Source organism: Ptychodera flava, chromosome 17 (genome assembly GCF_041260155.1).
Source record: "Ptychodera flava strain L36383 chromosome 17, AS_Pfla_20210202, whole genome shotgun sequence".
In the NCBI taxonomy this organism is placed as follows: Eukaryota; Metazoa; Hemichordata; class Enteropneusta; family Ptychoderidae; genus Ptychodera; species Ptychodera flava.
In genome coordinates, this window is record NC_091944.1 from 25,036,868 (window position 1) to 25,062,331 (window position 25,464).

A 25,464-nucleotide genomic window follows, 5' to 3' on the forward strand; every position below is an offset into this window, starting at 1 on the left:
CGCATGTATCGACTACGCCAAATTGCCTGTAATATGTAGAACATGAAATTCCACTTTACACATAGACGAGTTCGGGTTCCAAAGTGGCTTTTCCTATCGTATATTACTTTCTGAATATCAGTCGTAGAAATACCAGGTCGGCGTATCAATAATTCCCCCCCCCCTCCAACTCCCGCTCGCACAACAAGGCGATAGTGTCACTTGCGTTTGAGTTGCAAATAAAGGTTTGAGGCTGAGATGCCAGCAGACGTTTGTAGGGAAATTCTTAAAAAGATCAATATAATCGATGTACAGCCACAACTGCACGGGGAATTAAGGTTCTGACGCCAGTCCCAATGCAAAGCCACATGTATATACTCTTCGCGGAGCGGTACGCCAGACGTCGCCTGTGCCTGAACCTTTACATATCGCACTAAGGTTATCATTATTAGATCAAGGGGTTGTTTACATAGCTAATCTGATTACCAGTATTATTTGCATTGTCAATAATGTTTTTCCTATCTAATTATCATTCCGTGTGCAAACAAAAGCGTTTCTCGTTTCTGATGTCAAGTATTTAGATTCTTCGGTCATTCCTTTCATTTGTCGCTTATTCATAACCTGTCCGTAACCTTTTAAGCAGTAGCAACATCACACCGCTGGATTTTACAAGCACATTTTGGCGAGACTGACGATTGCTTCGCTAGTACAATCAGCTTAACGGCAACAAATACAATTTTCTACCTAGTGGTGACAGAGAAGATCCACAAAAATACTGAACGTCAGTACGAATCTACGAACCCGATTATCATATCAATAAAGTGTGAAAAACCAAAATCTACGGAAACGTTTTTTTAAGTTTAATCAAGTTTTGTCAGATACTTTATATAGATTGAGGAAATTATTAATAATCTCATAGATTGAGACGCGAGAACAAGATTAGATATGCTTTCTTCCAAGGGTATTTAGAAAGCTCCTTTACACTGATAACTTCATCCAACGTCCTAAGAAGATAGCGGCGAGAATTTAGAAGATATTGGTTTCAATCCATGCGCACGGAGCTGAGATCAGCATCAAAGGGTTTGAGCTAAGTTGGGAACATTTGAAAATGAAGTTGGTTGACTTAGCTCAGGAATAAAAAACCATTGGCTCTGGTAACTTCATCCAACGTGCTTAGAAGATAACAGCGATTGAGGATTTAGAAGAGCTTGAATTTCAGTCTAATGGCCTTGGAGGTGGGATTAGCATCAAAGGGTTGGCGTTTTCGAAAAAATGATGCTGGTTTACCAGTACTGAAGTTCGATATTTGGCCTGTACTCGGTATTTATCCCATAAATGGTACAGAATTTAAACATGATGCCGTCACCAGTTAGTATTCGACATTGACTTTCTCATCTACAATAAATTAGCCAATCCCGACCTTGGCGATGGATCAATCACGTCCCTTCCATTTTCAAGGAGATTCCATCTAAAATCATTTTGTCAGCTCAGGCAAAAATCTGATATCGCCCGAGGCCCCGCCAGTCCTTCTTTTTACTTATTAAATTTGTATCATCAGTAGAAGAGGGTCGAAGGAGTAATGATCAATTTCCTGCGCACCCAAGACGTGCAATTATGTCTCAAGGGAGGCGACAAGATTGAACGCTAATTTAAAGTGGGGGAGAATGGCCCCCATTACGGCCTGATAATGACATGTAAACACCTCGGAGATTTACGTGTACAGAATGACGATTAGATCGTAACCGTGACTCTCCTATATCTCCCTTCGCTTCACGTGGACATGGATAAGGGGAAAACACAACTCCGGCAAGTGCCTCGGAGCAGAAAGGTTAATGCCAGACGTCTGCTCTGATTCATCCCTAGCGATGGCATATGTAAACTTACGGGAACACCGTGCCTCCTGTAATTTCCCCTAATAGCAAACAGATCGGCTAAGGTTATGACAACGGTCGTGACCCGTGGTTAATTCTCCAAACACGGACTATTCAAACTTGGCCAAGCGAAAACGTGCACTGACTCTCGTTAGTCAGTCAATTGAATCTCCCCTAAGTGCTGGTAACCAGGAGTGAATAAGACAGTGAAAACTCCATTTAGCTATGATGCTTTGAGGTGTTCAATGACTTCTGTTGAAGTCGTAAAACACAAAATTTTGCTTCACCCAAGAGTGATATAATGTCTATATAGTGTTAAACGTGTCGACACACATATTCTGTGTGAAATGCTCAATGTTATTCTACAAGAATTGAGTTCCAGTTCCGAGCTAGTATCTATTTAAGCTATAAAGCACACCCAACGACGGTATACCACAAGATTTTGACCAATTCACGACATATAGCGAGTGCATATATGGAGGGAATTGATCAAAACCGAGTGGTACACCGTCGCTGGGAGTGCTTTATTGCTTTTATACCATATTATGGCATGGAACGTCAAAAAAAGATTTTTGCTCAAGCCGAGAGCTCACGCTTGTGCCAGCCGTGATATATCGCGAATATACCACGGTTCTTTTCACGTCTCGAACAGAGATCGCTGTATTTGCAGCATCGATATACTGGTATGATATAATTGCCAACAGTGACCTTGGATAGTGTCTATTCACTACGTCATATTGTGGGGCTTATTCTTCATGTGTCAACATGCCTAAAGGGGTGAGAGAAGATACTGCAGAATGTTTTCTTGGGTAAAAAGCCACGAACATATCGTCAAATGTTAATTAAAAGCAACGGGCCCTATAGGGTTAGTCAATTTTTTGCACCACTGTGGACTTCTACATGACGTGTCCTTGCACTATGGAGTACAATGTTGGATGCATAATCACTGATCAGTATATCATACAAACACATCAAAGTACACATGTACATTCGGAGTTTTTAATAATACAAGGTTATTCACAAAATACAAAAAAAACGGGATTTATGTCCGGCGAGCACATCGTGCAGCGGAGGTATTGTCAGCGACGCGTCGCGTCGAGGACAATACCGAAGCGTACGATGTACTGTGATGATCAATAATGATGTCTGTATCGACAAATTTCGGCATTAAATAAATCTGCGACAAATAAATAATTATTGATTGCGTGATTCATCCGTCTATAAATGTTATATCTATTGTTTTGTGAGTTGTACAGGAGGGAGACATGTCCAGTTTGGATCTTGTAAATATGCGTTCTTCGATTGCACAGATTGGCACAAATATAATTGCAGTAAGGCAAAAATCTAGGTCAGCAACCCATCATGGTAGGGTCTCATAGGTGCGTGTTCTGTTAGAGTAAATGTTGAAATGAGAAAATTTATCTTTCATAATTTACTGCCGTTCTGTATTATAACAAAACGACAAGAAAAATATTGACCAAGAAGCACAGTCAGCATATGAGTGCAGATACCCATAGGGTTAAATATTAATCATCTCTTAGTGCAAGAAGTCGTGTGTGACTCATTAGGATAAAGTGAAATCAGAATACCTTGGAGAGTCTGTCGTAGAGACAGACATGTATTTATAAGTGTGGGTATACATTCTATAATGAGAACACATCTCATTCATAAAATTTACAAGGCAATGCAAAGTGAGACTAATAAGTTTCCGGGATGTGAAGATGTGAATGCCGTGTGAGGATTAAATAGAAACGTTATCTTGGTGAAAATTCTTGTCTTTAAGGTAGAATGCGCCTCGGGGACAGATATTCGGACTTTAAAACTTTTAAAATTCTTTTCTGATATACCACTTGTTTGGGTTAACTTTAAAGCTCTTGGCCTAGGAAAATTTTTCACCGTCTAAGTTTTTCGACAATCGAAAATTTTATTTTTCTCCATAGAGGATGGCGGCCATTTTGAATTTCAAATATCGGTAAATTTCGGTTACTTGTTTTCTCTTGTCCCATAATTTGCACGGTGATCCCGATTTTATTTTTTATTTTGAATGGGAACGGTTGCAATATCCCTTGAGCAAAATTTCAGCACAATCTTAAGTATTTCACTTTGGAGGCGCATACTACCTTAAGGTAGTATGTGAAAGACTTAAACTCTTGCTCAAACTTTCCGAAATGAAACTTTCAACCATTCTCTTACCAAATCAACAATAAAATCGGGGGTTACCGTGCAAAGTTTGGACCTAGTGAAACAAATTACCCAACATTTTGCGATATTTGAAATTTAAAATGGCCGCCATCTCTGTATTAACTCTTTGAGGGAAAAATTAAATTTTCGATTTTCGAAAAACTAAGACGGTGAAAGTTTTTCTTTCTTCAGGAGCTTTAAAAAGAGCCCCCACAAGTGGTAGATCAGCAAGGAATTGTAGAAAATTGAGAATCCAAATATTTGTCCCCGACGTGCGTTCTACCTTAAATAGCCATGGTCGTCACGTCTGTGCATGGGCAATTTCTCAGCGTTTGGGCTAAAAAAGCGAGTCCAAATGGCCACGCAAGTCAATTGTTAAGATGTATAAAATTAACAGCAATAGGTCTGTCGACAAATGAATGAGCATCGAGTGAAAGAGTGAGTCTCGAGGTACAGCAACCTCGCCCAGGGGCAGCGATAGGAATACGGCCTCCGCCATGCTATTTCAATTACGCTAAAACGAGGCTGTCTTTGCTCGCGAAAAATGCTATTCTTCCCAACGTCATCTGACACCATGCACAAAGATCGTTTGATATCCTACAGCCATTAGCGCTGCGCCTTCATGACAGCAGCCTTTTATGAAATGTTTGTGACCGACTGATGATGTCTTAACACTTTCGTCTCTTTACCAATAGACCAGACACAAGAGAGTTACTTTAATTCTCGCCTTGCTTGTCTGATACACTTGAAGATGTGAGTAAATGAAGGTACCCATTTTTATTTGTTGTTTCTTTTCAGGTCCAGCTGTAGCTGTCTATTGTGGCCTATACATCTGTAGCTTTGATTCAATATCGGAGACGAGTATGGTAAGAGATAAAACTCCTTTAGTTTCCCTCTTAACGTGGCATTTTTTGTTGCTCTTAAGTGCTCAACACTATACAAGTCATTTATTTGTAATTCTCTGAATTTCGTTTTCACATCTGCGATATTTCACAGCTGTAGATAGTACATTCTTAGACCGTCCGGCTCAAGAGTCTACGGTACGAGAAGATATTGAAGTCATTAGCATTCGATCATTTTCGATGTGTATTTATGTACGCTTTTGGGAAGTTACAACCTAACTTAAGGTAGTTAAATGAAATGAATAATTATTTTGATAACTTTCAGAAACTCGAAAATTAATTATTATTAAACACTTAGGGCAACAACGTATAATCAAAAGACATAGGCTATAAAGAGATATATAAACATGGGTCATTAATCCGTCAATTTCTTTGTATGCTAAACAGGATATCAATTCATAATGATACTCTACATTTTAGAATTCGAACAGTTTTATCGGGATTGAGAGAAACGGTGAAAGAGAAGACGGAGACACACATACAGGCAGAAAAAACCCCAAAAGACAAAGAAGTCGAAGTTGCACAGACAAATATCACAGGGAAAGACAGACTGACAAACAGGCAGACAGACAACTGGTAGAGAGACACGGGGAGGCAAGTGGCAGGCCGTGACGGAGACAGAAACAGACAGAGACAGAGAGACGGACAGGAACAGAGGGGGGACACGGAGAGAGAAAGAGACAGATTGTCAGCTACAATTAGAGATACAGAAAAGGATCTAGGAAAGCAGAGACAAAGTACTTTGAGAGGCAACATACAGATCCGATTGTCTTTGAAATGTTTGAGTCGGGAAAATCAATAATGAGAAAATCTGACAAATACGAACAGAGAGTATAACAACATGTATGTGTACCTTGTTCTTATGTTACATCCATTGACCATCCATACAACATCCCCACACCATTTATCCGTTGATTAATCCATTAGAACATGTCTTATAAAGAATTTAACCCACTCATACATACACAGATACATACATACACATATATAGAAGGACATACAGACTATGCATGAATACACATACACACACATACATACATACAACTACATACATACATACATACATACATACATACATACATACATACATACATACATACATACATACATACATTCAATTGTGAGTTTGTCAGACAGACAGACAGACAAACTGACAGACAGACAGACAGACAGACAGACAGACAGACAGACAGACAGACAGACAGACAGACAGACATGTGCGTAAGGTTGTGATAGGTTTATTTCCATTGGTTCATTTCAACATACGTAACTACATGTATACGTCGGCAAATAAACTATCCAGCGGCGATCAAGTTCCGGCCATAATTTGTAATTCAAAACACGAATAAGACAGTGGCACCATCTTCATTTTTTATTTGGACTCTAGATTGGAAGCAAACTGAACTCAATAGACATATGCATTTTGTTAGCAAATTTCAGTCCGCACATGTCGTGAGCTCTATATTTTTCTAAAATACTGCTTCTGTGTCTCTAAGATTACTTTTTGATAGACTATAATATACAAACGGAAATGCACCTTGGGCACTTTTTTATCTGTCTCCGCACGCGCGAAACAAGCTTTAGCAGAGACGCCCAGGGCGAATAGTGCTATTAACAGGCTACCGAAGAAATGCGCTCGAACAACAGTGGGAAATGTATTTATTCCCCATCTCTAGAGCAGACCTCGCTGTGTTTGTATCTGTGAAATGCCATTACATCGCAGTAGGCATCGTGTTGCACGAATTGGTGACGTCGATATCAACAGACGTGCATGGGAGGTTTAAAATCTCCATTAACAACACTAAGAAGGAAATACTTACCGGTATTCCGATGTGTGTAATTGCAGTGCCGCGCGTGAAGTGGTCCCAAGCGCCCACTCGAGACTTTGTTTGCTATCTCTGCCTTTATCGTATGGCTTTCAATTTTTTATTATTACACCTGGGTAGAGTGTTTCCATGGACGCAGCTCCATCCCAGAACTTGCAAAAAATTGCTCCAATTGTCTGCAGTTCCCAGCAGCATGGTATGAGAACTACATTACATTTGCATGTATTACACCCATTCACCTGAATGAATATGGCGTTTACTGGGATATTGAAAATGATTCTTCCGTAAACCTCCGCTTCGATGTAGACGATACTAATTCTCTTAGAATTATATCGACAGCTAGTGTCACGTGCGTAGCAACATGCAGTTCCGGTGAGCTACACGTCTCACTCTGTGTATACTGGAGAACCATTAGGGAAACAGAGTAGCTGTTTACTGCACTTTAGATGGACACGGAAAATTGATAAATGACTGAATATAATACCAGCCTGACATCTTCAAACAACAGCGAAGCGCAAAGTATGTATATTTAAAAACATATGGGCGGCCATGCAGGGACAGGCCATTTGCCGGGACAATGGTTGTGATCGAACTCATTCGACAACCACACGTGCTTGAAAAAGCTCCCGTGTTTCAGTATATGTTGCTGTTGTCTACAAAGATCCGACACTTTTCTCTGTCATTATTGCAACAAGCTTGGAACTTTTGTTTATGATCGCAATCACTAGCAATATCTATCACGTTTGGCTTAAATTAAAAATAAAGCATCATTATGTATACAAATTGGAAATTAAAAAATATCATTAAGTATACAAATTTGCGATGAGCTGTAAGGAAAATGTTAAATTTCCTTCACTGCTGTCATATAATTGTATGATCAATTTATGTAGCAAGTTTAATTGCGCTCGGTCAAGTCCTTTAAGTTTAATGTGACCAATTATGAAAAAATATGCAAATTACGCAAACATATCTTTTCCAAATATCATATAAATGTATCATCAATATACATAGTATTTTTATCAACTTGGGTCAAATCCTCCGAATGATATTATTGGGAAATTTGATTTAATATGCACTTCATCAATTTTTGTGAAGGTCTTCAAGTTTAATGTTCTTTTTTTATTTGGAAAGTTCACTTTTATTGTATGAAAATCAGTAATCAGCTCGTGTAGAAATTGGGAACGACTGTCAGTAATGTGTATAACAAGCTTCGTCAACTTTGGGTAAGTCAATGGAAATATAACTCGAGATATCGCGACAAGAGACAAATAGACAGACAAATAGACAGACATACAGACAGACAGACAGACAAGAGTACGACAATAGCTCACGTGTGTGAACATATGAGCTAAAAAGATTATTTTAAAAGTTGATCATCATCATTATCATCATCATTATATCAAAAGGGGAGCATGGACGCAGAAAATCAAAATTTACAACCGATTGAAAATTTTTACTCGGTCCTTTATAAATACCCAAAGTGCGAAAGATTTCGTATGTTATTTTACATAATTTCTTTCAATAAATTTGTTATACATGGCAAAGAACATTTCTGCTCTTGATGCAAATGATTTCAACTGTAACCCTATAATATGAAGACAATATGTGTAGTAAATGACTTCGGCAATACGATGTCATATTTCTCTTTGGTCGACTAGACAGGGCTTTGTAAGTTTTGAATCGTCTGGAGTATATCAATTTGTATTATAATCAGATGGATTGAAGTAATCTAAAATATTTATTTCCATCACTATTTAATCCTGCGTCCTAAATACCTACATTTAGCAAAACTCCGTGGTAGACCACATGCGTCATAGAAAGCTATGCTCATCAAAGAAAAAATAATAAATGTGTCTGGGGACATTTTAATATTGAAAGATATACTTTTATCTTATCAGAAACCGAAGTGACAGATGCCCTCTTCGGAAATGTCATTCCTTATATGTAACTTCATACAGCCGCGAAGTAAGACATTGTTTAGAAACACATATACAAATATTTGACACCCTCATATCGACATATAATTACTATACTTTGAATACGGTCAAATCATTATTCCACAGAAAAAAAGTACTAGACTGACTATTTGAAACTCAACTATTTTAGAGTTTGCAATTCTCAAAACTGTTGGAGATGATTTGAACGAGTAAGAGAGTTCGCTAGGGCCAAAATGAGAAGGGGGCTCATTTCTAATCCAAACGCATGTCTATTTTGACTGTAGCTGCGTAAGTTGATTTGGCGTTATCTTTAAAATATAAAATAAGATAACAAAACTGACGGTGCTTCGTGCAGGGAAGAAATGCCAATCAGGGTAGGATCACATGAACACACTACACAGAACACTGAAGTTATTGCCGCCATCTTATGACTTGCCAGAACAACTCTTGAGAGCTGAGACTACCAAAAGACAAAATATAATTTTTTGATTTAAGAGTTCACCTTCCTCGTTGCTGTAGCTCACTTAAATAATGGAGGTTTGTTCGGTAACGTTGCCATGACTGGTAACGATCGAGACATGCATGTGAATGCTAGAACTGTTACTTAGGCCTTGTGCTTGTAAGACGTAATGGGGATATTCCTGTGGCTATAGTAAGATCTAATCAGCTGTGAACATTGAACAAGTGGAAATCGTTGAACTTTTTAAGGAGTGTTCCATGTCAATGCCCGATCCGAATCTGTTAAAATGGCTTGCTCCCATTTCCGCAGCCAACGAAAGTAGCCGTAATGATCGCACCAACACACCTTTGCCTGCCAACTGTACCCCATGAAATATGACCGTTGTTACTTCTATCCTGCGAAAGATCGTGAGTGGAATATCTTGCAAGAAAACGCCAGAAGCCGCAATAATATCAATTCGGAACAAAACGAGCTAGTTACTCATTCAACCATATTCTAGCTTGTTATCTGCAGATCAGCAAGGACATTAAACTTTCAGCCAAGGACGGCGCAGTGCAATTTCTGAAAACCCGTGAGACATTGTCATAAAAAAGGGGAAATTTATTACGTTTGAATGACCTCTTTCTTGATGACGTTTCGTTTCTTGCTGGATACTTCGGAAATCCATGCGACTTTTAATATCACTTCTAGTGGCACAATCAGTCTATGGTTTCATTCACTATATTACATCGTTCAGCCATAAAATTTAACTGGGATGATAAGTTGACGACATCCTCATTTCTCCTTAAACCACGCCAGGTTATTTCTATGTTCCATTAGGTCATACGCCTGGCGAGAATCCATTGCAATGACAGAAAAGGCTAAGACAAAAAGGATAACAGGAAAAGTGTCATGGAGATATATGCTTGATAGTAAAGGGCTTGCCAGTTGTTTGCTGGAATGACTGATTTGGGAGGATATAAAAGCAATACAGTAAGATCTTCCTCGCTTCTCATCAGTGCTGGTCTTGCACCATGCAGCCTTGCATCAAACTGGCATTGAAGGTTTGATGGTATCAATGATTATTGGGGCGACTCTTGGAAATTCTTGAAAACTAAAAGGTTGGTTTTCACTTTGTGCAAGCTTTCCGGAACCGTCGAAACACCAATGTGCCAATTCAAACTGTAAAACAGCTTCGGTTTGTAAAGTTTCCCTAAGTGAGAAATGAAATGTCATTATAAAATACACACACACACACATACCAACACACACACAAAATATATATATATATATATATATATATATATATATATATGGCTATCTTAAGAATATTTGTATGAATTCTTGCCATGGTTACACTGAAGAGAGTGAAATTCGTCTTTCAAATCAAACAGCTTGTAGACAAATCAACCTACTTCAACGGTAATATCGATGTACAGGAACGTCACGTTGGTATGCGCATCTTGTATGATGACAAAGCAATATATACTAGGCAAACATTATTGCGGGGTTAGTCCTGACAAATTCGCCCCTCTCATCTAAACAATACACGCACTTCTATGAAATTGTGGCACAAACAGAATATCCACAGTGTATACCCATTTGTCAATGTGTTTAGCCATTTTCGAGCTAAACTAAAACTTACTCTTGTTGAGGTACAAATTGGTTAAAAGACCGCTGAATGTAAACTTATTGGGTCGTTTTTGTAGTTTTAGTACTCTAAAAAGTATTACTTGTTTCCACATAAAGATAATCCAAGAAAATGAAAAAAATACGTCAGCATTGTCACGTGTCGACAGGACTCATATTCAAGTGAGCTCGGACTTTAGACAACGATTTCTAAGGTAAACTAAATCAAAATCAGAAAGTCCAGCACCGCTAATAGTCGTATATGCTTTTAAGTGACTGTCTTCCGTGTGTGTGAGTGATAGGTTCTATTCGTACAAGAACGACTGTTTATTATGGCGTGTGCAACCTCCGGGGAGCTAAATCAATATTTATCTTGGTCCGTCTTGTGTGTCAATTGTCGCTGTTTGACTATGTAAAAGGATCCTTTATTTTTGCCATGCAGAGTAGGCTGATGAAAAACGGCAGTTAACTCAGTCATAGGCACCTCAAAAGAAAGACCAATGAATGCCATGTCCCAATAATATGTTGAAAGTAGCAAAAAATAATGAAAATATTTATATATTTATCCCTAACTCTTTTCATCTTTAAAGAACATCTGGAAAACTTTGGTCAGGCTCTTTAAGGCATTCAATATCTCACATTTTACATTTGTACATCATTTTTTGTTATTTTTTAGAACAGCGTTCCCTTTTATCAACAAAGTAGCCCGCACTTTGCAGGTCAATATGTTGTAGACTTAGATAAACGACTTTAAGAGGAACGCGCGATTCTGATCTAGGGTACGATAACCAACAGTCGCTCAGAAAGCATATCATCTTGATCCACAACCATTATCACCGCCGTCATTATCACTTAACGCATCCTCGGATATCGCAGCATCTTCAAAAACAAAAGGTCACATTCGTCAAAGACATGTATGCCGACGCGGATACCATGAAAAAGAAAGACATCGATGGCTTCACTACCCTTCCCAGGGAAGTGTTCGCCATTTCTGCCACTCCATCGACTGCAATTATCCTCAATGCCGTCGCTTTTAAATCCTTGAACGTTTCTTTGCTCTATTGGTAATCTTCCCCTGAGAGCATATGTGATATCTTTACCCCTATGCGATCATGTGACCTTGTCAACTAATACCACCACAACTCTCCCATCATCGTCAGCAGCAGCAGCATCATTGTCGCCATCATCACCATCATGATCATCATAAGCATCGTCATCTTTGACGTCACCGTCAAAAACACTACCTAAAACGACATGTACCTATACATGTAACATCATTATCATTACCATTATCGTCGTTGTCGTTACATTTTTATCCATACATCCACTACCCACGCCCCAATCAGCATAACCGCCATCACCACCTTCACCACCACCACCACCATATCATCATCATCATCATCATCATCATCATCATCATCATCATCATCATCATCATCATCGTGTCGTCGTCGTCACCATAAATGCCACCACCTCCACCACCACCATCATAATGACCATTACCGTAATGATGATGATGATGATGATGATGATCATCATCATCATCATCATCATTGCAATCTCAATCACAACAACCCCCTTCCCATCACCATCACTTTCACCAACATTATCATGATTACTTTCATTCGCGTTGATTGGCTGTCGTCGAAGTCTTCAGGACTGTCAATATAATTTCTATATCATAGCCAATGATAAAGTTTTATTCGGTTTTTCTTGCCTAATACCATTTAGCTTAAGCAAACCTGGCAACGGTTGCGGAGGCATCTGCCTGGAAAAGGACTGCAGCTCCCGAGAGACGCATACGAACGAACATTTGAGATACACTCGTTTCAAATCTTCATCGAAATACTCTTTTCACTTAAAATGCCAATTTGCCACTTAAGAAGTTGTAAAAAAGATACGAAATTAGCATAACACTTGTACTAAAGACTGCTGAACCAAAAAAATAGGATAAGCTAGCAGGGATGAGTTCATAAATACCACGGGCTATCATTATTATTCAGTGTCCCTATACAGATTGAATTTAGACATGATTACTTATTGAAATTTGCATTGATTCATCTTCCCAGACTGTTCAATTGGCCATCGCCCGGCGGCTATTTAACCTATAAATTGCTTATCACGAAGCAGATATCCTTGTCAACATCGCACCTGAGATTAACGCATGTCATTTTTGTGTGCGAGAGGCGTCATTATTGAGCAGATTCTATCGGTTTGATGCATTAATGCATGAGCCTAGGTGTTCTATGCGTGAATGGCAGCTTGAAAAACACGCTAAAAATAACACTCAGAGCGAGGGCTGACTCACAAAGGGGTTGCAGAACACTTTCGTCATTGAAAAGCGATTCTCTGCTAATCTAGCTACTGACTGTATGTGGATGTAGTAAATTGGGGTTTTCAAATCGAGTACAGAGGACAACAACAGTGGTCGACACTTTGTGACATCTGCGACAGACCCACAAATTGAATGCCGCAAAGCGAAATGGATGGGTTTAAAATACATTAAGCTTTTCTTTAAGGTCTTCCTATTCCTGTGAAAAAAAAATTAACGAAAGAAATGTTCTTTAGGCAGTCAAGCTAATAGGCATTTAGTCACAGAGAGTTAATGCAGACGTTATATGCGTTATGACTTATTTGCATGATGAAGTCTTTGAACCAATCTAGCACACGTCAAACATGTATGGCTGGTTGTGCATGGACGGACATATCGATTTCGTCTTGTACATATACAGTCAGATCAATACAGTTTCATAATCGCGTATTTTTTTGTATCGATTGGCGAACTCGTCATACACGTTACCTATAGTTTGCATGTATAGCACTTACAGTGTTGTACTATCAAAATCGTCGTCGTCCTAAACCAATCGGGCACATCCAAACCTCTACAAAAGGCGGTTCGTTGACCGAGCTAATTTGTTGCAATTTTGACCGTCCCGCCACTCATTCACAAAGGCGCTCGAATATTAGGTGCGCGCAGGCACACATAACATGCATACAAATTATATAAAAGGCGTTATCAACATTGCTGAACTATCAACATTCCTTCGAAATAGTGAGCGAAATCAACATTTCATTTGAACACAGGAAAATTTTGTTTGAATTTTTGCGTACGGGAAAATATTTTGCCTTGTTCAATAAAATTCACCGGTGATAAAGTTATTTAAGAAATGCCCGCTTGTTTACTTGCTCAGAAATAAATAAACGAGATTTTGAGTCACTGTGATAGCCATCACTTTAGAAGCCAACACACCCAAGGGTTCCACAAGAACTGTGTTTTATGAATGTGACTATCTGCTACAATGTACGTCACAACACATACGGAGTCTTGTAACTCTATCTCAATGCAGTTTGGAAGATGTCGTTTTCTGCCCTTATCAACTTTATACTTCAAGAAACCTATACTTGTGATCTTCATTTGTCATGCCCTTTCCTTGGCACAGTCAAGGATACTATTTAATTTGATCCATGCATGCGAGCATCCTATGTTGTATTCTATATACTCCTCTGAAAGACTTTGCCTTTGGGCCTTAATGCACAATAATATACATGTATATGTATATATTATATATAATATATTATATAATATTATATTAAATATATAATATTTTATATATATATATATATATATATATATATATATATATATATATATATATATATATATATATATATATATATATATATATATATATATATATATATATATATATATATACACAAGTAAATCAGGTATGCTTTATGTGTTTGCTGTGGAGGTTCTCGCTTTGGCAATTTTTGTTGATGCTTGGAGCATATTTATAGGTAATAAAGATATTTGTTTGTCATCGAATTTCATGACAGTGCAAGTGAAATATGGAGTGACTCTGTTCGGTTGTAAGGCAAAAGTATAATGGGGGAAATATTACTTCGACTTATCGAAATGTCGCTCACGTTGATAACGCCTTTGTAAGAAGTCCCTCAACCGTTAGGGTGACTGTGAAACGATTCTTAAAGCAACGTGATTGCCGCAGTGACGATGAAAGAGGAATGTTATATCATATAAATACCTATCAATCGTATATTCCAATTATAGGCTAATATACTTTTAGTTAGTCTGGTAAAGCATTATCAGAGCACAGGGGCAATTTTTGAATGATCTATATTTAAAGCTCAAGTCGGGAAATACACGAACGGTGCCGGATGTGCGACTTTCAAAACGCATATAAATTGTTGTTGGGGGGACTGGCACAGTGTTGCAATACTTTGGATTGCGTAGTCTCTGATGAAATGTCGCCGTGCGCGCTACTTTCTCATCCGAAGCTAGATCTCCGGGTAAAACGTGTACGTTTTCTCTACGCAATATTGTACTATGATAAGCAGATCGAGTCTACCAGCAGAATTAAGAAGCGAGTCCCTGAGTTCGTCGGAGCAAAATCGTTTATTAGCTAACTCAAGGGGTCCAAGAATGGAAGCATTGAATTTTGTGGAAGAAAACAGTTGCCGTATGCAGAAAATCTTGATGGTTTGAGCGAATTGTGAAACACGTCATCTGCTGAAAGGCTTACCGACATTTTCCTGCGAAGGAATGACCTCCACTAGACGGCTGTGAACTTAATAATTACCATGTGTCAAAAAATATATCGATGTAATCGGTACTGCATTCAACCATGTTTTCTAAGTCAGAAAGAGGAAATAATCTTTTCTTCCCTGTCTCAATAAGGAACTTAAAGTTTACCTAATGGCAAATTCTTGTATGATCAAAGTGTAAGGCGCGTGCTTTTGTTTACCTGTTACTCATGATACTTAACCAGTTTGTCCTTACAGTTGCCGCTTTTGTTATCGATTAATTTGTCGGTTTTCAAATCGTTAAGTATGTATTTAAGTCATTATCGCCGTCTTTACGGCCTGTAATGCCAGCAATTTGAGGTAATAAAAGATATGTATTGCATGCCTCGATCTGGGTGCTTAGACAACGCTGTGAGCAGAATAGGTGCATCCGGAAAATATTGAAGGTTGATTAAACCTTTTGTGGAAAGTTGCCAAGGTTACAAAACTGGGTCCTATCATTAGAAGTTGAAGAACTCAAGGAATTCACGTAAAGGAACTTTCATTTGCAAAAATTCGTTTCTGAGTATTGTTGGAGTTTAAACAAACTCACGTCATAAGTATATAGTACGTTTTTGACCTTTCATATATCTACGTGTTAAACAAACGCTCAGAGTTGGTTTAAAATATCGCCAGAGAAATAATTATATTATCAAATTTTAAGACCACTGACAAATAGAATGGTACGTCCCAAACATGTAAATAAGAGTGTAGAGCTAAGAATTCTTTTCACTTCTCTCTGAAGATTGCAGGATGAATGAAACTTAAGTGACAGATATTATTACTTTGTACTTTAAGTAACTTGTGTAAGCATTTATAACGATATATATACGTATACAACCATATTCAGTATTAGACAGCGAAGCTACTGCAGTGAACTGCAATAAAACTGCTTACACTGATTAGTTTCAGCTGTAGCTAGCTGACAAAGTCGACAACATTAACAGAGTCAAATGATACAAGATTGGTTTTCACTCTGCATGTCGAACTGCCCAGTTATAACACACTACACTGACACGCCAATCTGGTTTGAAACATTTTATTGCAGAAAAACAAAAATTCTGGTTACACAAAAAGTTTCAAATTGTTACAATACAGTATAACAACATCAGCAAGCAAATGGGCACCTACTTACGCATGAGTACTGACAGCTAACATTGCTTTGAAAACTCGTTAATCTTGATTTTGAAAAATAAAAAAAATCGATGTTTCTCGAAAAGTTCGGTACTGTAACAAGCTACCACACAAAGATAAACCATCTCTCTCTGTCTCTTTCTCTGTCTCTCTGTCTCTCTGTCTGTCTGTCTGTCTCTGTCTCTGTCTCTGTTTTTCTCTCTCACAATATATAATTATAGTATTTTGAATTTCACTTGTTTACGTTGTGGTTTTAGACACATCTATTGTAGTTTCAGTTTTGAACGCACACAATCGTTTGTTTAAACCATCGGATTGTATTCATTTCGGGAGTTTCTATTCATAGTGCAGTATAGAATATTGAAATTTTTGTAACTCGCAAAGAAAAATGTCTTGCTAGAGGTAGATTCAGATCAAAATTCATTTATCGTTTGTATTCCAGTTAGACTCAAAGATTATTTTTCAAAGTTAAGATTATCGAGTTTTTCAAAGCATGTGCTAGCTGTCTGTTCTCATGGACAAATAGGTGCCCTTTTGCTTGCTAACTTTGTATATTGATATAATTTTAAACCTTTGTATAACCGGTAATTTGTTTTCCGGCAATAAAATATTTCAAACCAGATTGGCGTGTCAGTGTAGTGTGTTATAACTGGGAAGAGTTAAAGCCTATCTTGTATCATCTGACTCCGTAAATGTTGTAGACTTTGCCAGCTAGCTACAGCTGAAACTTATTTGGGTATTTTCATTGCTGTTCACTGCAGTAGCTTCGCTGTCTAATACTGAAAATGGTTTTATTTACATGTATATATATTGGCAGAGGGTTAGCCAAGCCAAACCCGAGATAGATACAGAATGTATAATAAACTGCTCGGCGGTCTTTAACGTGTTTAAAGTTTTAAAGATAAATGTTATATATTTGTTACAGTAATTTTGGCCGGGCTGATGTAGAATTTCAACTTAACTTTGGCAACGATTCGGAAGGCTAATTTAACAGGAACACCTGTTTTTTACTCACACTTAAGAGCAGCGTGACTCAATTCGCATCAGTCAATGGGCCTTTCTCATCGATCGTGTAGTCTACCGAACAGAGATGATTTGATTGATGGCTGTCAATCATTGGGATCGATTTGCGAGTTGAAGTGGGTCGCGTGTAATGATTCTAAGTTTCAACTCCATCTTAATACCACCTCCATTATTTCCAAATCGAGTTACCGCGCTTCAGTCAATAGATTAAGAGATGCTTTTGTCCTAATACAAATTGGCGTGTTCATCGTGCCGAAATTGAAAATATACGTGCGCCGTATGTTCAACATGCCGACAATTGTATCAGTTATTTTTTTCAATCTTTTCAAAAACACCTTGCCGTTACGGCTTCGGATCAAGGCATTCGTTCAATTTTGCTGAAATCTGTGGAAAAATACAGCGTTCTGGCAAATTGATAAAAGACGCACATCACGAAACCTTGCTGCCATGGTAACCGTTTGCGTCTGCAAATACACTTCAGGAGACAACCGAGTCAGCTTATCTATTTCATTGGCACTTTATTATGTACATTATTAATCTTGAAAAAAGGTAGCGTACGGTTACCCTCGGTGTCTGTGCACAGAACGCGCAGACTGGGTGCAACTCAGTGACATTGTCTGACTGCATATATGTGACATTTGTATGTGACCGTCAGAGTCTGCATTTCTGTTCGTTTCAAATTACCGTGAGATCACTCTTTACGCATGCGTGGATGATGTGACGAACTGTTCCCAGTAAGATGATAGAAAATTCCTGACCGAAAATTCGAATTCGTTAAAGTCCTTCAAACATTCATGTCACTGTTTACAGATAAACCCTTGCAAGACGTGAAATGACATTTACGGTCTGTAGTTGCAAAAATATTGTGACAGTGCAATTCCGGCAAAACAACGCCAACAACGTCGGCATATCCAGTGACGCGTTCCATTTGAAGTGCAACACTTTTAAATCCCAACTATTCGTATGCTGAAGTCTATTTGACTTTTGCTCCACGATTACTGGTCGCTAACATGTCTGACATAAACATAAGTACCTGCATTCGTACGACGCGGCTATTTTCCCGGCCACCATAATAAATCATGAGGTACTCAATTGTAAACGGTGTTTATTTTTGGCATGGACTACGTACAGTATAATATTGCAGTTCATCTGAACGAGGTCTCTATATAATTTGCAACATCGATGACAAAGTGACCCCACGTACCTTCAGCGTCAAGTTACACTGTTTTTTATATTTGTTTGTTTTTGTTAGTGTGTTTTACGACAACGCTTCGGTTTGTCTGTTCTGCGCTTCATATTGCGCATGCCAGGCATCGGGCTGACTGCTGCTGGCTGTTAAAGTCGATAAAGATTCATATTATTTACTGTGTTAGACTGATTACGGGAATTGCTGCGAGCGTTTTGTTATAATGCGTTCAAATATCTGTACGTCCAGAATCTATCTATCGAACGTGAAAACATTTTTTTTCAAATTCTTTGAGCGCTTTACAAATTCCTAACTAAAGCATCCAGTCAGCAAGAGCGTATCAACCTATTTGCAGCTCGCGTACCTGCGAAGGTCAATATTTTCTCATCATGCAGTTATTGTTCCCACGGAATAATCAACTCTTTGGTGGTGCACGACGGCTCCGAGCCATGAACGACGGCCAACGACCTCAACTAAAGCGAGCAGTTATCAAAATATGAAAAAACTCCAAATGTATCCATCATTTGGCGATGATAATGAAGGAAAACCAACGTGTATAAATTGATCGTATGCTGTTGTTTCTGTAGCCAATGTGGGATACGAAAACCATTTCCTTCCATGCTAGGAATCGATAGGAGCCTATCAGGTCTGTGAATAGTGAGATGAACGCCAGGCTGTCACCTTCGCTCTGCATAAACGGCGGGGTTTTATAAATTGTCCCTATTAATCGTAGTTCTATCATCTCACACTTTTGCCAATTGTTGTGGGTATTACATCAAATCACACTTTACTAGCTCACAGCGTATAACAATCTTTGAGGCCGGAGAAAAACGTTGTTCCCAATTCTGTCGACCGTAAAGCCTTGACAGCGTGCCTTCAATTTTCGTTCGCTGATTTTCTTGAATATGGTTGAAGATTGAATTTCAACCAACTGGAATTATATATAGCCGGGGACAAAAATATATATACTTATAAAAACATTTTGTCATGTGATTCTGATCATTAAATCAAACTCGCTCACTGATTTCACACTAAAGGAAAATAATATTGTGGTATTTCTGAAACTAAGTGCAGCTCTTGTTGATGTAATACCATGCCTTACTTCAGTTTTCGCATCTGATTTTCCAAATAGGAGGGCCGATTCTAAGAAAATTGTATTTAATTTCAGAGTAGCCTCAGGGGTAATGCTATTTTGCGTCAATAGTTCCTTTTGTTGGTGGGCCTCCATTCTGGGGCAAGTAACCTAAAAAGAACCGAAAACTGTACGTAGCTATTCTGGAATTGGCCGGCACCGTCGATGAGAGAATGTAACATAACAAACGAAATAGGTCGGGTTAAGTATTTTTATTAGGATTTATGTTTGTTCACAGCAACCTAGAAAGTGCACGGCTTTTGTAAAAAAAACAGGCGAATTGTACCTTCCATCCTATTTGCTACCATAAAAGACTATGAGAATGACTTCAAATATTTAAGATAGAGTCTTTCACCATAATAGAAAGCCACAAAATCGATCTAATAGTATAATGCAGTTGATACAGAAAACATAAAGTCGAATGTGTTTCTATACATGCAAATGATACAAGAAAACTCAGGAAGCAGTTCATTCTTATATTTTTTGGCAGGACTACTCGGTGACGATGTATGTGCGACAGACCTGGAATGACACACGGTTGCAATTCAACGCTTCCAATCCGATCATCATCAACGGGAGTCACAAAAACAGCATCTGGGTGCCCGATCTATTTTTCACGAACGCAAAGACAGCGGAGGTGCACATGAGTACATCGACCAAAGAGAGCAAGTTGCTCCGAATCACTCCGAGCGGGGAAGTATTGTATACAATTAGGTGAGTCCGATCGATCTGCCAAGATGGCGGACTGCGCTGAACAAAGCCGACCTAACGACATCCCTGCGGTTCAATTAGCTCCCCGATATCTGCCAGTCTTATCATTATTATTGGAAAGGCTTATCGAAAATAGAATCCACGCACCCTCGGACTAAATATCCTGCCAGTCTCTTTGGTCTTCCGTCGTATAAAAGACAGAAGCGGCCATACTGCGTCTGGGTATGTCATTTAACGGCGAATGGAATTGCTACTGTGGTACACAGAAGCGAGCATTTCAATAGATTTAATTCACAGATGAATATTGCACTGCGTTTGCCTTGCAAATCGCCAGAAGGTGGAGTAGGGAGTAATGATTGGTTCGGTAAAGACTGAATAGAGAATCGCCTAGCATATTTTTTTATTCGTGGAAAAGCTTTTGTTTGTTCCTTCCGGGCTATAACATTCATGCCGTCGATATCGACGACTTGCAACCGGTACCTTAAGCAAACATTGGAAGAACAAAATGGTAGAAATATTATTGACACGCGCAAATTAATCCGGGCCTGAATTGTGTTCTGTAATGCATGTGCTCTCGCCCGCTGTCGCTAGAGTCGTCGGTGTGTACGGTCTTACTGTTATTCGTTATCATATTTACGATTTTAGAGACATTGTGCTCGTCATCGAGTTGCCACTGAACAGAGATTGATTTTAGAGGGGTATGCTTGCGGGGGTGGGGGGGGGGGGTCGGTAGCGTATGAGTGATTTCATAGCGACGTAATCACCGATTGTTGGATGCAGATTCGGAATGAGGCCTGGTTGGATTTTCGCACTTCCAAACTTTCGTTTAGGGGAGGGGGAGGGGGTTGAAGACAAACGCGCTTAGTTTCGTTTACCGTGCTCATGTTTTAATTATCCACGGCCCCTTACATGTACTTTTTGATTGTGCACACATGGCAGAGGTGTTGGTATGCGGCAGTCCGTTCCATTTTCTAAATGGGGTCGCGGCTGTAGTTCATCCTGCAGGTAAAATTTGAAAATTCATGGCGGAATTTCGAGACCAGTTCTGACCTTTTTTTTATTGGTTAGGTTGTTCTTGTTGGCGTTGCTTATGCATAGTTTTTTTTGTGTGTTGTTTCATTTTTTCTGCCGGGCACAGGTTGCAGCGTTTTGTTTCATTAGCCTATGCTGTTGCCCCGGTGACAACAGATCTGACGATGTTGAATGGCTGTCCTTCTTGTTTCAGTTTCCACATGCAAAGCTCGGTGCAAGGATTACTCTGTTGTCTGATGATCGCATAGAGCGTCAAACTCCGAGTCACAACGAAATGACTTCGTCAAAACCAGCCAAACCAGCAAAACTCAAAGTACAAATATATATATATATATATATATATATATATATATATATATATATATATATATATATATATATATATATATATATATATATATATATATATATATCGAAGTATACAGATGTCCTCGTGGAAAATTACAGTGTCTGATGCTAAAACAGAGCGTTATAAATAATAAAACAAAATTACTTCGAGTACAAAGTAATTATATCTGTTACTTAAGTTTCATGCATCCTGCAATCATTAGACAGAAGACTTCTTGTGTCTGATGATTGCAGGATGCATGAAACTTAAGTAACAGATATAATTACTTTGTACTTGAAGTGATTTTGTGTTATTTATATATATATATATATATATATATATATATATATATATATATATATATGTTTGTGTCTGTGTCTGTGTGTATATAATAACACAAATTGCTTCAAGTGACAGATATTATTACTTTGAACTTGAAGTAATTTGTGTTATTATTTAGAACTCTTTGCTTTCCGCATCGAGCACTGTAATTTCCCAGAGGACATCCGTATACTTCGCGATATATAAATCCGTGTGCTGAATCTCAGGCTGACATTTTATCAATAAGGGAGAAACTAAACATTGTATAGCATAATATTAGTAAGAGAAAACATGTAAGTCACGTCGATCAAAGGACACCGCTTTGTTATCTGAGGGTTTCTAACGTGTCACACCGTGTACTGGATGTCGCATTCCGAATCAGTGGCCGTCTTTGTTTAATGGGAGTAACACGCTTAGAGACCACGTCTTCCTTATCCAATAAGAACGGTCTAACATGAATAAGCTCCTAGCATTATCACCTTTCAGGCTGTCAGGGAAGCCACAAAAGCCCGGATGGAAGAGCGCAAGGTCGTATGTGTCACTTGGCCTCTTTTCGTAATCTGTCACTGGGGGCTCACAAATCAGTTACACTTGTCTGGTGTCGATAATCACCACATAGATGTGATGGCGCTGTTTCTTCGATGTTGGTATTTATCGAGCCCCGACAGAGTTAGTTTTCGAAATGGATCTGTCATGTCAGCGTAAAATTAGGCAACCGTTATCTGATGTGTGTTTACTTAGAGGAAGCTTTTGAAAAAAATATACTTTTTTTTGTTTTTAGTTATGACATATTAACGAACTTGAATTTCATGCACTTGTCACGAACAGTGTTTCACACAAAAATGTATGAACTCACCTGCTACCTTATTGTAATGTGATTTTTTCATAAGCACGAATAATTTTACCTTGCGGCGACACAGACAGTTTGTTAGCTGTACTGCCTAGTGCGCGGGAAATGGTGTACGGCAGTATCTCAAAAGTGGCCTCTGGCAAAGCTACCGTGTTCGACCCTTGTAACGATCAGCAGAAGCAATGTCATCAATCTTTGATAAAGATCAAGCAAAAAACCTATACACGCCGAAGTTCCAGTCACTCGGTGACAAATATACAACCCTCGATTCGCGAGTGCGTAACAAATAAATGCATACACCAAAGAAATTATTCTCTTGTGATGTCGAAGTATGAATATGTTTCAAAAGTAGGACTAAGCTATTCGCGGACAATGCAGAACAGATCTAGGTCCCTGAGGAGTTTAAGGGAATCCCGCGGGAATATATTTTCAGAGGTTTCATTCGAGATGAGATGCACACGAGATTCTCCATTAACTTATTTTTGCATCATCACGCGTGGCGATGAAATAGACATGGATGGTCTTATCATGCTCTTACATAAGAGGACTGAGACCTAAAAGCTCACGGAGAGAGTCCTGGCCAGTGATATCATTGGTTTCTGCACTCTACACGATTCTTCATGACTGTTCAGACAATTCAGTAAAGCATAGACCCTCTAGGGTCAATGAGTAAGGCCAAGGAAAATAAAAAAAGTTTGTTTCTCATCCTAGACATATTGCAAAAATGATGCAGTGACGCGGGTTTTTTTCTTCTCATTTTTTTTATTCTTCAACCAACAAGAACGCGCAGAAACATGAAAACAACATGGGAATGCACGCAGAGATAAATGCACAGTAATCATAATCATAATCTTTATTTCTTATATAGCGCATTACATATTTAAATATCTCAATGCGCTTTACATTAAAAACAAACAAAAGACTGACAAAATTACAGTAAATTTCAAATGTTCAATAAAAGTAACAGCTGGTAAAACTCAAGAAATGGTTAAAATAGATCAACAAATAAAAACTCAGGTATAAAATGACTTAAAAAGGTAAGTTTTTAACCCGACTTTAAAATTATCGAGTGACTGAGATGCACGAAGGTGCGACGGCAAAGAATTCCACAGACGAGGCGCACATATTGAAAAAGCCCTATCACCATAGCAAGCTGTACTAGTGCGACCAATAGGTTGATGTAACTTAATTTCCCCATTTAAAAATGAACGTAATGTATGACTCGTACTACGACTAATGAAAAGCTCATCAAGGTAAGGCGGTACATGACTACAAAGAACTTTGAAAGTAATGCAAAGAATTTTAAATTGGATACGTTGTTCAACAGGGAGCCAGTGAAGGTCACGAAGGATGGGAGAAATGTGATCACAATTTCTCTTCGTGGTAACAAGACGAGCTGCCGAATTTTGAATTGTTTGCAGTTTGCGTATTTCAAATGAAGGGAGGCCGAAAAGTAAACTGTTGCAATAATCCAAGCGAGATGTGATAAAAGCATGTACGAGTTTCTCAGTTGAAGGCTGATCAAGTATATCACGGATTTTGCCAATCTTCTAAAGAGCATGAGAGGCCGATTTACACACATTGACAACATGTGCTGACATACTGCCACTAGAATCCATCGTGACACCAAGATTGCGGACAGTGTCAGATGGGTGAACAATGATATCACCTATTTAATATCGCACCTGTAAATTTAGAAGAAAAATGAATGACCTCGGTTTTACCATCATTTAGAGCGAGCATATTGTCTCGCATCCATCCCCTGATAGTAGTGTTGCTTTAGTATTTTTATATAGCAACAGCTCTGTGGTTTGACCTTTAGTATAGCAAGGCATAGTTTTGACAGCTTAATATAACAGTGACATATGTGTACAGTAACTGTTCTGAATGGAATGTTAGTTTGTCAGTAATTTTGTTTATTGTTCTGTTTTATACAGCACTGTGTTATGCACTATCGTCGCGTATTTTTGCGTTTATGTTTTTCATTTTATTTCCTCATGAGCAGAAAAAAAAGTTTGACGCGGCAGGTCTGAATTGACGCGCGTGAGGATGAGAAACAACCTTTTTGTTTATCTTGGCCTAAAGTCACGCATATAGAGTTATTTTCACTCTAAAGGAAAAATGAACATTTCCCATTATTTCACTACTGCCATGCCTTACTATTAAACCAGAAAATCGGAATTGTGTAAATACATAAAGGTATACAAAAGAGAAGGCGTGACCTTTTAAAGAAGCTGTTCGTCAACATAAATCCAGACGATAACATGGGGTGATATCGCGGAAGGTATCGCGTCAAATCGAAGGTTCGCATCATGACCAGAAACCTGAATGTAAATATCAAAGGTAGCGAGCATGTCTCGACGAAAACAAATCACCGTACAGAAAAATAAACGAGAACA

The 25,464-nt window shown here is 38.6% G+C and overlaps 1 protein-coding gene across 3 annotated transcripts in view; it reads left to right on the forward strand.

Annotated features, from left to right (window-relative positions):
- LOC139115858 (glycine receptor subunit alpha-2-like) overlaps positions 1 to 25,464 on the forward strand; it is a 145,843-nt gene that overhangs the window by 110,922 nt on the left and 9,457 nt on the right. For all 3 annotated transcript variants that reach the window (XM_070678261.1, XM_070678260.1, XM_070678259.1), the window contains exons 4-5: positions 4,830 to 4,897; positions 20,314 to 20,537. In XM_070678261.1, the coding sequence (XP_070534362.1) occupies positions 4,830 to 4,897; positions 20,314 to 20,537 (292 nt within the window). The remainder of the gene's footprint in view (positions 1 to 4,829; positions 4,898 to 20,313; positions 20,538 to 25,464) is intronic.